We start from the raw sequence: 13,950 nt of genomic DNA, 5'->3' as shown, positions 1-13,950 counted from the left end.
ACTGCCGCTGGTTGAGCTCCGCTTCATAATCTGCTCTCCTAGCAGTGCCTGACTCCCAGCTCCTGCGACTGACTAGCAGCCGCCCCGGACCAATCAGCAGCCAGCAAAGGGCCCTATCGGTGTGCGTCACACAGTCCCCCCCTCACTGCACCCTCCTCTCCTCTCCTCTCCCTCCCACCCTACTCCCTTCTCTGTCATCCTCCCTCTGCCTCTCTCTCACTCAGCTCACCCTCCCACCTCCACTCCGGTGCTCTCTTTATCTCCTCTCTTTCTCTCTCTTCCATACACTCGTAGCCGCAGGCCATCCCTAAGTATAGACAGCAGTTCATTGTTTTTCATAACACATCTCATCCTACCTATGCGCTACCTACAAAAGAAACACTCACATGCGTGCCGACAAACACACACCCACGCATGTCTCCACAGACGTGCTGACATGCGCGCCGCCTGCCTGCACACACACACAAACATAATCTGTCACAGAAGCAGCTCACAGACACACACACACACAAACACACCTCTCTGTGGAAAATCACCTGGGGATGTCAAGGTCAGGAGTATTTAGAACGGTAGGAGGATGTTGACATGACTTTAGGTGGCCAAAAAATTTTGTTTTTTTAAAAGACAAAGCCATGAATACATGACCCAGATCTCCAGTGTGCTGCCACAATAGCAGAATTAATTCAGTTGATCTATGTGTTGTTGTGAGTGCTGAGAGGGCCCCCGGCAGAGAAAATTGTCCACTGAGGCTGCAAATATGGATGTCAGGAACAGCTGAGCAGCCGTGGGATGAGACGGGAACGAGGGTCCAACCCCGGCGACCCTGAACGGCTGATCCCCATTTCCTCCTCATTATGTGGCCCCCTAATGCGCATGACGCCTCAGGATCTTGATACATCCTCTCATGTCTTTTCAGTTACACATCCGATCATGTTGTGATTTTCAGAGCAGAACATCAAGAGTGGTTACGTAACCAAACGTTGTGGAATTACCATTATGGATATTTATATCGACGTGTGGCGATGATTCACACAGAAAGAGTTACTGCAGAGCAACGTTTTAGACTCCTCCAGTTGTTTTTCTGTCATATATATATCAAGCAATGTCCTATACTCAAAAACAATTTTGATATAAACTAGTTTGGAGATATGTTTTAGAGATATTATCTTGTTTTCTAATATGGACATTTTTAATTGCACTGAACTCTTAACAGATGTTGGCGCCAAATTACGTAACAGAATGTCCTCAAAACTATGTGTAATTCATCAGTTTTTTTCATATGTACAATATGTCTTATTGCTATAACACTTGATTACTACGAAATATATTACAATAAATAAAAAGAATCTCGTACAAACAATTACAAATTAAAGATATAAGGTAATTAATAAGATACCATAAGTCACATCCAAGCAGGCAACCAGGGACATCAAATAAAAAACACAAAAACTATCAAAGGTCATCTGAAGGTGAGACAAAGGCCAATTTTAAGGATAAATAAGTGATATTGTTTTGTTAATGTACGTGGTATATTATTCTATATTCATACAGCATTCACTTAAACAGTATGGGCATTCCATAACACAAGTCTCCCAGTCATTCAGCTTTGCAGAAATTGTCAAATACAATTTTGAGTATCCCGCTCGTTTTTATCCAATCAGGAGACAGAGCATTATAAAGAGGCGGGTCTCTGTGCCCGTGAACGATGACTCGCTGCTCTCCATCGCGGCACTTTCTGACAAAGACGGCTGCGCGTTCATGTAGTTGTGACGTAGTGACGAGGGAGGGGACTGCTAACTGGCTAGCTTAAAGGACCATATCGCTTACCTCTCCTTTAAAAAGATGGGTCTTCGTTTATGAAAAACATCTTCGGAGACAACAGACTGAATTTCTAGAAAGGCATGATCCCCTTCTCTTCATGCAAACTTAACTTTAACGTTTTGTTGGAATTAACAATTCCAGGCATCCTAACAATAAGACAATATCAACATTTAAAGGTGGACTCAGCCAATCTGGAGAGTGCCTTCTGGCAAAATCACTTTGTCAAAATCTGTAAATATCTCCTGACGATCAGCTACCTATCCATACTGTATGTGAGCTGAAAAAGAATCTTGTGTTAATCAGCCTTGGCTCTGTAGACTGGTATGTAAACAAAGGGTATGTAAACAAAGGTGGCCCTAAAATAAAACTTGCTTAAGTAGCTATAGCAACATGGCTGTTTATAGAGCCTAGGCTGTGTATTAACACCAGATTTATTTTATTTCAGGGCACACACAGTAGTCTACGGGCAGGAAGCGGATCGTAAGGAGATTTTCCCCGATTTTGACAAGAAGCATTCTTCAGAAACTCTGATTCCCCCCTTTGAAGGTAGAACACTTGATTTTGACAATTAGTTTTGACAGGCTCCGTTGGGAGGACAAAACACCATCGAGCGGCTCATGCTCTGTGACATATAGCCTACAATATGAGACAACTTTTATAAGTAAAAAAAAATAAGAATTATCACATTATTTAGGAGTTCCCTAAATTAAACCAAAACAGTGTAATTGTCTTGCATCTTTGCCACTATCTGTTTGTTTGTCTATTTTCTTGTAACTTAATGTGCATGTGTGTTCATCCGTGTGTGCCTAAGTGGGCTAAGGTATTGCTGAGGGTATTAGACGTCAGCTGTGTGTCTGGGCCACACAGTGACACGAAGTGACTAAAGCCTGTCTCCGCCCAATGCGTGTCCGCCTGCCACGGTCACTTCAGCAGGCCAGTGTATCAGTCCACTGGAGGCAAAGTGCAAACTAGACTGTCACAGCTGCCATCGCAGAGTGACGGCAACACAGAACATCCGACAGAAAGACGTCCGGCTGTGACGACTTGAAAAAGAAGATACATTAAGATAAGACAGAAGATACAGTAAGACATATCATAATAAGAGTAGGTCCAACGTCACTCGTCACATAGTGGCTACACATGTATGAAGTGAGATTATAACATTGAAAATAGGAAGTAAAACAACTTTCCTCTTACAAATGAAAAGTTGAGTAAATAAGGGATAGGCCTACAATCCACTCAGGAGTTTTACTGCAACGGATTTACTTAATCTGGTATGACCAGTAGTTTATGCTGGGTAATGTTAGCTAACGTCAACTAATTTGGATTTTGTTGAAATAATTGATATCCTAACATTGTCACTTGTGGTGGCCACAGAGGTTGCTACATATATCTTTAAGCGATACATTTTTTTAAAGATCTCCTATTATACTACTGTTCTGTTCTTAATTTCTCATTAATGACTCCTATAGAGCAACCTGACACGAATCGCAGCACAAAAAACTATGTCGATTTTCGGGAAACTCTTCCTCTCATCTGGGCGATTTCAGCATTCTCTGTCAACACTGGGCTTCGTCCTTCTCCGCCAACCCCACTCCGTTGTGATTGGTTACCTTCCGGAAGACTTTCAGCGGCGTGCGGGCAGATTCGAGCAGGCAGGTCGGGGCATGGCAGGAGCGTGCCCGAGCACGTTGCAGTATTACCATACATGGAGAGTCCGGATTGTTGTACGTAGATAAATCCCGGAAATTGGAACAAGTGATTCGCGACCGGCGTTCCTAGTGTTTAGCGCTCTGACTATAAATCATTGTAACAACATTTAGCTATTGGTCATAAAAGTTGAAAAAGCATAATTGGTGCTCTTTAAGGAATTAAATCATGCGGGTGTAGACAAAATAACAGGGAAACCGGTTAGCGTTATCAAGAACGATCAGCCAGCTTCTACTCTATGGTCCTGTTTGTGGCTGCAGTCTGTGTTGACGTTGCATTAGGCTACTGTAGGATTGGTCGTAACGGTCCACTTTATTTTTTGTCCACTCAGTTCATGAGTTTGTGTTTTACCCTGGTGAGTCATGCAGCATTTGAGATTATGAGACAGATCGAACATACAGAGCTGTGTGGGGGGGTGACTGTCTATTTATAGGTATGATCTCATATCCAACTTTTTCTAATCCTGCTCTTTATGCCCGCATATATCACTGAGCAATACACATGCAATACACAGGGTGATGTAACAGGTTAGCACAGTTATAGATGTGCTCTATGTGTTGATAATGGAATAAAACGAGCATAAGCATCCAATCTCTGCACTTTCAATGCTGTAACTGCATTAATCGAAACGCTAAAGCCTGTATTCATTAAGAGGCCTTGAGGGTTGTGGGGGAGTAAATGCATCACAGGATGCATATAAGTGTGTACATCCACATGTATGCCATAACATAAGGCATAAATGTTATGTTTGTGATTTTTAAAAAAGGTGGGAAGAGACACATTTTTTGATAGTTTTTTATTTGTAGACATGTTTTCTTTTTGTCATTACACTGTCCATCATAATGTCCCCCCTATGTTGCCTTTTCTGATGACCTTGCTCCCTACAAGAGCACACACACATACTCACAGACATCCATACGCAAGGTTTTTCATCTTCAAGACCAATAAGGCAACCTAAGATGACGACATGATGCAGATATCACGGCCCATCATTCGTAGTGATGTAATGTATTAATAACGTCTTGTTTGCCATTAACACATAAATAGCTTTCTAGTGAGGTGGGTCTTGGCAGCTTCTCAAACGTGAGTGTGTGTGACAGAATTAACTATTAAAAAATTTAAAAATAAAGTTACCAAGAGGTTGCAATCCTGTTTACTGAGTTTGCATTTGAATACACAAGTACATATATTTCCAACACTTATGCGAAAACGTCCTTTATAAAAACTAGCCTATTTATTAAATATAGAGCACTCTCCGGGTGAGCACAAAGTTTGCTGATTATTCTGTTGAGATTCCATAACATCCTTAAAATCATTCAATGTGTGTCACTGCTTCATGTCATACAGGTGTTGACCCAGGCAATATGATAAATGCAGGATATATTTTCTATTGATTTGCATCTAAGTGATTATGTAGTGTAAAGCTGAGAAATGAGGACTGATTATCTCCGAAAGTACTCTGCAAGACCGTCTTTTTGAACAGCACTCTTTGTTTGAAACAGGTTGATATTTTATCATAAATACACATAGATCCCCTTATAAAACTATCCATTCATAAAACAGTCACTATGTACTTTTTGGTTCTATTAACCAATTCAGAGGTACTCTACACCTTTAAGATGGCAGGGTCAATCATGTGATACTACGCAAACAAGAGACCCTCCACACAGAGCAATGCAAAGATTTGATTGGTGGAAAACCGTGAATGGCCAACATTAATGATTAACATTCAAGTCACAACACTGCAGTTTCATTCAGTCCTTGGCTCCTCTTGGCTGGCGCTATGCCAGACTGTGCCACTTGAGGGCGCCCACATATAACCCAGAAGTGCACCATCAATCCTTCAGTACACATTAATGCAGGCTTATTTCATGAGGCACAATGTTAATGTACAAAAAGAAAAAAAAACATGGCGACATAGTCTAAAGGGATAATAATCTGCGCGACAATGAAGAACCCCTAAAACACATATGCACATACCTCTGTGTTTTCAGGTCTATCAGTGACTCAATAAATTAAATACATTCAGATTCAAAGCATGAGTAATACATTACCTGTTAGTATGATAAAACACAATTCCACACCAGAGAGTTAGTTTTACAATATGACATTTTCCAAGCTGATTTATTATACAGTTAACCACTTCCCTAGTTAAATAGCAGCAAGAAATCCCAAGGTAAACGGGTGATCATATTCAAGTCCCCGTCCGCTAACCTAGCTTGCCTAATAAACTCTCTAAATAATACATTCCAGATGGCTGATATGAACAAAACATATGAATATCTGAGATATGAAGTGGTCTTTATATATATATCTATATATACTGTTTATAACTAGGTGATAATCAACGTCAACACAAATTACCTACATGCATGTCCTTATTTGGCAGCCCTCAAAATAATATAATCAAATACTCTTTTCTAATACACATGTTTCCTTCTCGTCTCCTTTCCTTCATGACAAAATGCTTTATTCTAGTGAATGGAGAAGGGCCACGAGTGGCAGACACATTGATAGCATTTTAGATGCATCGGGGTCTTTCATGGTACATTGAAAGCTGCTCCGTGAAGACCTCAGGCCTTATAGTGAAAAGCTGACCTAGATCTATGCACAATGCTTTATTGTATCCACAATATATTTATTGTATGTATGACCTATTTTTAAAACACAATCTGAACCCAGCGAAGCTGAAGTCACATGCCTACAATATTGTCTGAGAGTTTCCTTTTTTTTCCCTGTACCAGACTAGTCTAAAAGAAAAATAATAAAATCACAGATAATATAAGCAGCACAGGTCTATCCATGTATCAAGAGTATAGTCAAATTAGACAACAACTATCATGCCAAGTCTATGTTCATCTGACGAGTGTAAAACTAGTCACTGTAAAATTTCCTCACTGTGTTATGTGGTTGGATACAGAGTTGTGTTCCCATATGATTTGATTGTCTAGAAACTAAATGTCAGCGAGAGAGAGAGAGAGAGAGAGAGAGAGAGACAGAGAGAGAGAGAGAGAGAGAGAGAGAGAGAGAGGCACCAGACTGTGAGGAAGGACGACTAAAACCAATCGGTAAACAAATAAAGAAGTCTCTCGATATAGATATAAATATAAACTCTAGAATTGTCTGGTAACTACTGAGTTGGTCAGCGCTTGATCAATGCTCCACAGATATAAAACGGCAGTCCTGGAACGCGTCATTTCATTTGGGATCTACGATCAGCTTTAGCCTCCCTGCTTTCTAACATTCGCGGCGAGGCAGAGCAGGTCAAATGAACCCCCTGGTCAGCATCTAGAAGCAACTATCCCAGTCTATAAAACGCGCATGAAAAGAGAAAAGGCACAGAAACACAAACCCACCGTGGAGTTGGGTGGACCATCAGCAGCAGTTTGTTTTTTCTTTTTGGAGCAAACCAGGTGAAGCTGCAGGTCACGTGGGTTTGCTTACAACTTGCAATGTCTGGAAAAGAGCAGAGGTTTATATACTTGCTGTCTCATTTTGATCCACTTAGCTTCGCCCCTCTACGTGGACATGACTTCAGTCCTTCAACGTTCCCACCCTGGACCCATCCTGGTCGTGAGCTTGACCACGTTCTTGTTTCGATCACTAGATCAGGAGTCACTTTCAGTGTGGGTGATAAGCCAATAGGCGACTCAGTCATGTTCCTGAATGCACCCCTGTAGACACAAAAATGGCATTTACCATTTGATCCATTGCATAACTACCCCTAGACTGCACTGAGCATAAGAAGCTGATGTACTTAATGTACCACAACAGAACAGATCTATGCTGCTTTTCTTCTCTTTGTCTTTGAGATGAACAGGGAAGTGACGCCACTTTAAGCTACAGATGTGATTTGTTCCTTTTAATGTCACCCCTAATCCTATTTCATCACACCTGTCTTCTGCTGCGTTGTTTGGTTTGTTGCCTTCGATTGGGTAGGTTGGGACTTATCGCCAACTGGCTTGACCACAGTCAAATTTGCCACCACAGCCCCTTTGCTCTCTTGCCTCTTCTCCTGGTTCCCTGTGCCTCCGCTCTTGCCAGTGCCCCGTTGGTGGACGGGAGTTATCATCTTCAGATGGATGGGTGCTTTCCCCGGGGGCAGACGAGGGTCTTCTCCAATGTTGACGGTGAGGTTGGTGTAGAGAGGCTCCCGTTCTTTTGAAAGGAGCTCGTAGGAGAGAGAGTTAAGGCCGTCAGAACGCCAGTTGAGTCTGGTTCTTTTTAGAAGGTCAAATCTATAGCGAAACAGAAAATAGTATCATAAGTTTGTGTGTGTGTGTGTGTGTGTGTGTGTGTGTGTGTGTGTGTGTGTGTGTGTGTGTGTGTGTGTGTGTGTGTGTGTGTGTGTGTGTGTGTGTGTGTGTGTGTGTGTGTGTGTGTGTGTGTGTGTGTGTGTGTGTGTGTGTGTGTGTGTGTGTGTGTGTGTGTGTGTGTGTGTGTGTGTGTGTGTCAGGGTCAAACTTTAAACAGATAGTGTGACATTATGAGAAATGTGCTATCCTGGCCTGGCAAGGGTTAATTGAGAACATTGATATCACTCTTACCGCTATGCAATTAATATGAGGCTACAACTGGGAAAAAGTAAGCTAAGCTTAGCATAAGTACTGGAGGCCAGGTAAACAGCTAGCCTGGCTCTGTTATACACGTTCCACTTGAAATAGTTCCGGCAAGTAACCCTTGTATGCATGACACACTGCGCTGAAATCACTGTTGCTCAAATACATATAAGCATATTCTCCTATGGCAACTTTGAAGCTGGAGTAGATTTTGTTAGCCTTCACAAGAGGTGGACTAGCTTTTTGCCTCCTGTTTCCGGTCCTTATGCTAAGCAAAGACAAGCTAACCAACTCCGGTCTATAGCTTATATTCAACAGACCTAAAAATGGCATTGATCGTCTCGCCTGCTTCTCTGTAAGAATGATATAATAATACAAATAATTAGTACTTTAACATAACCTCATGAAAATGATATTTTAAACATATTCCCATCTGAATGTATATTGTTGCTCTGCAGCTGATATGATTAATCAGTCTTTCCTAAATACATTGGCAAGGAAAATGTACTGTTTTTCTACTCCCAAAAACTAATGCTGCTTGAGGCAGTACACATTGTTAGCACAGCAGTGCGCACAGAGGAAAATGCCAACCCCACACGAAACTGAATGTCAACAAAAGAAACAACCATTTCTGTAAAATATGAACTTGAAAACATAATTCTGATACCTGTCCAGCAATGAGAATTAGGAAAAATATTATGTTTTTATTTGCCTGTTTAGGATTTGTGTTTTATGGTTCGAAAGAACCATACCAAAGAACATCCCCTCGTAATTTGATCATAGGGGAAAATACCCCTGCATAATGTATGTGTCTATGATTGTGTTCATTTGTACCTGCGTGGGTTTTGCTCATTGCCTCTGTCTCCTTTATGCTTGATCATCTTGAAATGACCAATGGCCACTGGAGGGCGCATGATCTTCATGCCAGACAGACGTACTCTGGATAGGCAGCACACAACAGGCGTCAACAGGAACAACAGATTCTTATTTACAGGCATATAACTTGAAAACTAAATCTCAGAGTTGGAATAATATTAGATTAAATAAGCTAAGCACTTCCCATGCTATTTACTATAGTTTAAAACAACGGCAATACTCTCATCTCAGTACAACTAGTCTCTAAAGGATACATTTAGAAGCAGAACAATAAAGAAAACAAACATAGAATTGTGGATGGGGTATGAGATCAACATACTTTTATGGCCTATAGGCGGTGGAAAACACTGTGTGGTTCCCTTTTTCCATCTCTGATTCTCCTGTACCACACCAGTTACCTATCCAGTCAATCAAAAAGATTGTTCAACTAATACTGTAATGTGAAGTATGTGATATTTTTTGTCGTTGCAAGATCATGCACCAAAGGCAAAGTGTTACAAAAAGTAGGTTTAAAATCCTTGTAGTTTTGCCTTGTTTAATAATTAGTGGAAGCTTCTTCATTTTATTTATTTTTTTTTTTTCATTCAGTGTCTCTCATAACAGATCGAGAAAAATGCTAGACGAGCCAGAGAGTGGAGAGAGGACCGCAGCACAGAAATGAGATGAGCCTGAAACTGACCGGGAAACTCTAAGGCCAGCACATGAACATACTCACTGAGCCCACTCCAAAAGGAAAAACAGCAAAGCCACAGCAGTGGAAAAAGGGGATGGGAAGATGAAAGACGATGTTAGGACACATATAAAATGAAAGTCAAAGTAAAGGAAAACATATGGTACCAAAAGTGCAAACATGGGGGAAAAAAAGATTAAAAAGTACAAGAAGCGGAAAAGATGAAATGGCCGTGCATGTATAGTTCTGATCTCACATCATGTCAGCATGCACAGTTTATTCTGTCATCATGCGGGATGTGGACCTCTGCCCCATTAAACCCTCCTCACCTGGCAGCAATGTCATCATCCTCTCCACCCCAGCCCCAGTACTGGTTAGGGAAGCCATTCATCTTCATGTACTGGTCTGGGGTCACAGCAGACACCCCGCCAAAATACTGTGCATACGGCAGCCTAGGTCGGGGGGGTGGGGGTCACATCAATGATGTATAAACTTGAAAAATAATAGCTTATCACAATGCATTTGATTAGTCCATCCAAACAAACACACACACACACACACACACACACACCATAGTCCTACCTGTATCTGAACTTGTCCATGGCCACAGACAGGTGTGTGGGGAACTGCTTGTGGCAGGTGTAGGTGTTGTGGTCGTTCTCAGGTAGCAGGTCGACGTCATGCAGGAAGATGCAGCTCCAGTCTTCATCTCTGAGGGCCTCCCGCACCCCGACATTCAGCAGCTTGGCTCGGTTAAAGGTACTGTTTCCCCACTGAGGTCAGAAAGAAAACCCAGGAGGCCCAAGTTACAACACAGCTACCTACACCTGTGAATGTGATCACAGCACATCTTAAAAGTGGATCCTTTGACATTGAGTACAGGAGCACAACATGTGAGGCAGTGATCTCACATTATGTTACTATATGGTTACAGTTCATCATCATAATAATATTTTAAAAACCCAAATGAATCCAAAAGAATTTAAAAAGAAAAAAAAACACATTCTCCCCTTAATCTACTCTAGCAAAATATAAGTGAGGAAATCTGTTTTGGTATGTTTCATATTTTTTATGAACTGGCCCTTTAAATCAGATGTTTGCATTATTTTATTAATATGTATTGAATATTAGTTTTAAAACCCGTAAAACACAGAGAGTAACACCTGCATCATACTCAGATGACACGAATAATGCAATGGTGTTACAAACATTCTAACACCAATCTCTAATTTACATCCTGACAAACATACATGAAAACACTTATCGGCATGCACACACGCATAAAAACAACCACACTCACACATAAACCTGACCTGCTGTACTATATAGATACTGTAGTGGATTTGCTGTCTTTGCAGGAACGGGTGTAGGTGGTAGAGGAGGGCACGCAGGTGTGTCTGTCGGTTCCGGTACGGTACCACTATGGCTGTGTGGTGGCGGGGCTCACAGTCCGGAGGCCGGTAGTGTCCGCCCGGCAACACTAACGGGTTCCTCTGTCTGATCTCCTCCATAGACAGGGGAGAGGAAAGACGGACAGACACAGGTCCCACTGGAGGGAAACCAAAAGGAAAGGTGTTTAACCCCACTGTACAGTCAAATACACAGTGCATTGTAGAGTCGACAGTGTGTGTTAAAGGTGGAGTCATGTAATTCGGAGAACAATTGTCAACCAATATCACTTTTTTGTCAAAATCAGTGAATATCTCCTCACGATCCGCTACCTGTCAATACTTTGTGTTCGCTGAAACAAATCGGGTGTTAATACACAGCCTAGGCTCTGTAAACTGGTATGTAAACAAAGGCTGTTAGGCTGTTTATTATTAACCCTAGACAGGTAGTGGATAGTGAGGAGATATTTACTGATTTTGACAACAACAAGCTTTCTCCAGAATCGTTGATTCCACCTTTTTAACCCCTTGCACTCTCTTTGTTTTACCCAGCAGCGGGGAGGGGATCTGGCAGTCTCTCAGAGGAGGGCCCGTGCCAGGGGGTCCCGTGCCAGCGTTGCGAGGCGGAGGGGGAGGCGCTCCCAGGTGACTGAGGTTGGTGTAGACGTCGTGAGGTCGCGTGTAATCAAACTCCGGATCAGTGGAGTGCACCAGCACTGACACCAGCCCTCTGAAACCCCCCAGGGAGAAGTAGAGAACAAAGGCAAACTGGAAGCCCACCAGCAAGGCAAGTGTGCACGGGGAGTCCAGAGAGCGCCCGAAGCACGCCATAATAGAGTAGGTTAGTTATGGTATAGCAGTGGAATGAAATTGATAGGGAAATGGATAGAGGGATGGGAGGAGAGATGGGTTGAGGAGAGGAGGGGGTGCAGGCTCAGACGGGCAGGAGGGGGGCGTTCCTCTGTAGGAATGGGTAGTAGTGGTGATGAAGCTCAATCAACACTGCCATCACCTCCTGACCACAGACGCCACTGATGAAGGAAGAAGATTTTTTTTGTAAATATACCATTTTATGCTTGTTATTATGATTGCATTGCATTGCATCAGTGCAGTCCAGACATAGGGTAGCATACATGGTATTGCAGGGGGTAATTCAACACCTGCCCTGGTCCAGGAAGGGCTCACTACACGCCTCTCCTCCTCTTCCTCCTGTCATCACCAAGCTTCCTATAATAAAAAAAGAGACTTGAGTGAGTAACAAGGCAGTCTCCCGCAGCCTTATCTCAGTAGTCTACTGTAGGCTAAAATAAGCTGGGGAATGACAAGCATCTACAAACAAATGTCATGTTTGCTTCTTTATTTAGACTGGCTTATTTTGGGCACTGACATTTTAAATGGGTCGTATATGGAGGAGACGCTGGCTGATGCCCGCAGATCTTTTAATCCAACATCATAGTTCCCTGTTAATGGTCCAATTAATTGCATGCTATAGAAAAAAGCCTTGTGCGGCTGGAATTCATCAGTGGAGAGGAATTCGAATTTCCCGAGACACGTAACCAGAAATCACAGCCTTTGAGAAAACAGATGAACGTAGATCAGACGGCGCCATGGTTATCAATGGGTTAGCTACTGATATCCTTCAATCCAGGTGACTAGCAACATCTATCGTTGGGCCGCTATGCAAGCAGTCATGTAGAGTAGCCCATTACGTGACTTAAGCGAAAATGTGTCAATAACATGGACAGGATCCCTGGCTACACCGACGACAAAGGCCGTTTCTATTTTACTTTTTCTTTTATCATAGGCTCCAAACAATCTCAGCAGCATCGAGCCGACTCACCAGCACATCCCTGCGACATTTCAAATCCAGCCCCCGGCTTGATGTGAGAGGCGACGGGCCGCGGCCACCGAGCAGACGCGATGGAGCGATAGATGCTGTTTTCTCTCCGGTGCTGGTCGCTCTCTTTCCTCCACCTCCTGCTCCTGCTGCTCCCAATCTCACGTCCGACGGGAAATGATTCCGGAGCCGATCAGAGTCCGCTGCAAGCGAGCTCACACGCAAGAGCATCGCCGCATATCCATCCGGTGTCAACACAGGCAAGTGCGCTCTGCCTCATCGGCGCACGGCTGGACCATTCAATCAGATGGGCTGGTGGTGGCGCACCGCTGTGACGCGCTGAGCGGTACATTTAAAAATGACATGATGGGTTTGCCACCGATGTTTGATTATAATAATGCATGAGTACCAGGGGCGTTATTGGGGCATTATTGTCAAACGTTTTTAATCGTTGAGCATTTATAGATGATAATGTCGGCATGGGCCACATAGGCCTACACTGTAAAAAAAAAAAAAATAAAATAAAAAAACGAACTTTCAGATTTTATTTTTTTCTCCAAAAAGGCAGTTGATTGGGCCAGGGGAAAAGGGCAGGTGCTTCAGCACCAATTCAGGTCTACCTGTGCACGCCACTGGCGTTGTTAAGATCATGAGACATCGGGGGCTTAGCCCAGGGGCGAACATTGACTAAAGGAGGTCTGGGGGGGTTGCCCCCAGATATTATTGTTAATGGAGAAAAGATCCAGACTGCTTCACATTTTAAATATTTAGGAATAACTGTGGACTCACAGCTCTCCTTCAAGAAACATGTGAAGCAGGTGAGCAATACAGTCAAATTCAATTTAAGGAATTATAGGTAGCCTACATTAGGAACCAGCTCCCTTGATTCTTAACACAAAAGATTTCCCCACCCTTTTGTTCTGTGGGTGGGCGAGCTGGATATTAAAGGCTCAAAATCCCACAGAAATCTCACAAAAAAGCAGGAAAGTGACAAGAAATTGTTGTTATTTACTACCAGCCAATGTACAACACGTATGTGTTGTGGCATCTCTGACACAACAATAAACGACAAAAACTTTAAAACCAAAG

The 13,950-nt window shown here is 42.7% G+C and overlaps 1 protein-coding gene across 1 annotated transcript; it reads right to left on the bottom strand.

Annotated features, from left to right (window-relative positions):
* Positions 1-6,968: 6,968 nt before the first annotated feature.
* On the bottom strand, positions 6,969-11,921 carry b4galt3 (UDP-Gal:betaGlcNAc beta 1,4- galactosyltransferase, polypeptide 3). Its single transcript, XM_080030806.1, has 6 exons — positions 11,573-11,921; positions 10,950-11,185; positions 10,219-10,409; positions 9,966-10,088; positions 8,925-9,029; positions 6,969-7,769 (listed from the first exon to the last, which is right to left on the bottom strand). The coding sequence occupies exons 1-6, from the start codon at positions 11,853-11,855 to the stop codon at positions 7,412-7,414; spliced, it is 1,296 nt and encodes a 431-aa protein (XP_079886932.1). The 5' UTR covers positions 11,856-11,921; the 3' UTR covers positions 6,969-7,411.
* Between the last annotated feature and the right edge of the window lie 2,029 nt (positions 11,922-13,950).

The sequence above is a fragment of the Ammodytes marinus genome (genome assembly GCF_949987685.1).
Source record: "Ammodytes marinus genome assembly, chromosome: 7".
Lineage (NCBI taxonomy): Eukaryota > Metazoa > Chordata > Actinopteri > Uranoscopiformes > Ammodytidae > Ammodytes > Ammodytes marinus.
This window is presented reverse-complemented; position numbering and strand designations above follow the sequence as displayed.

Excerpts from the sequence above, each read along its gene's own strand:
- b4galt3 (XM_080030806.1), bottom strand. The coding sequence starts at position 11,855 with ATGGCGTGCTTCGGGCGCTCTCTGGACTCCCCGTGCACACTTGCCTTG. Across the intron at positions 11,186-11,572 it reads GATCCCCTCCCCGCTGCTGG|TGGGACCTGTGTCTGTCCGT; the intron begins GTAAAACAAAGA and ends GTTTCCCTCCAG. Across the intron at positions 9,030-9,965 it reads GATGATGACATTGCTGCCAG|AGTACGTCTGTCTGGCATGA; the intron begins GTGAGGAGGGTT and ends CTGCCTATCCAG.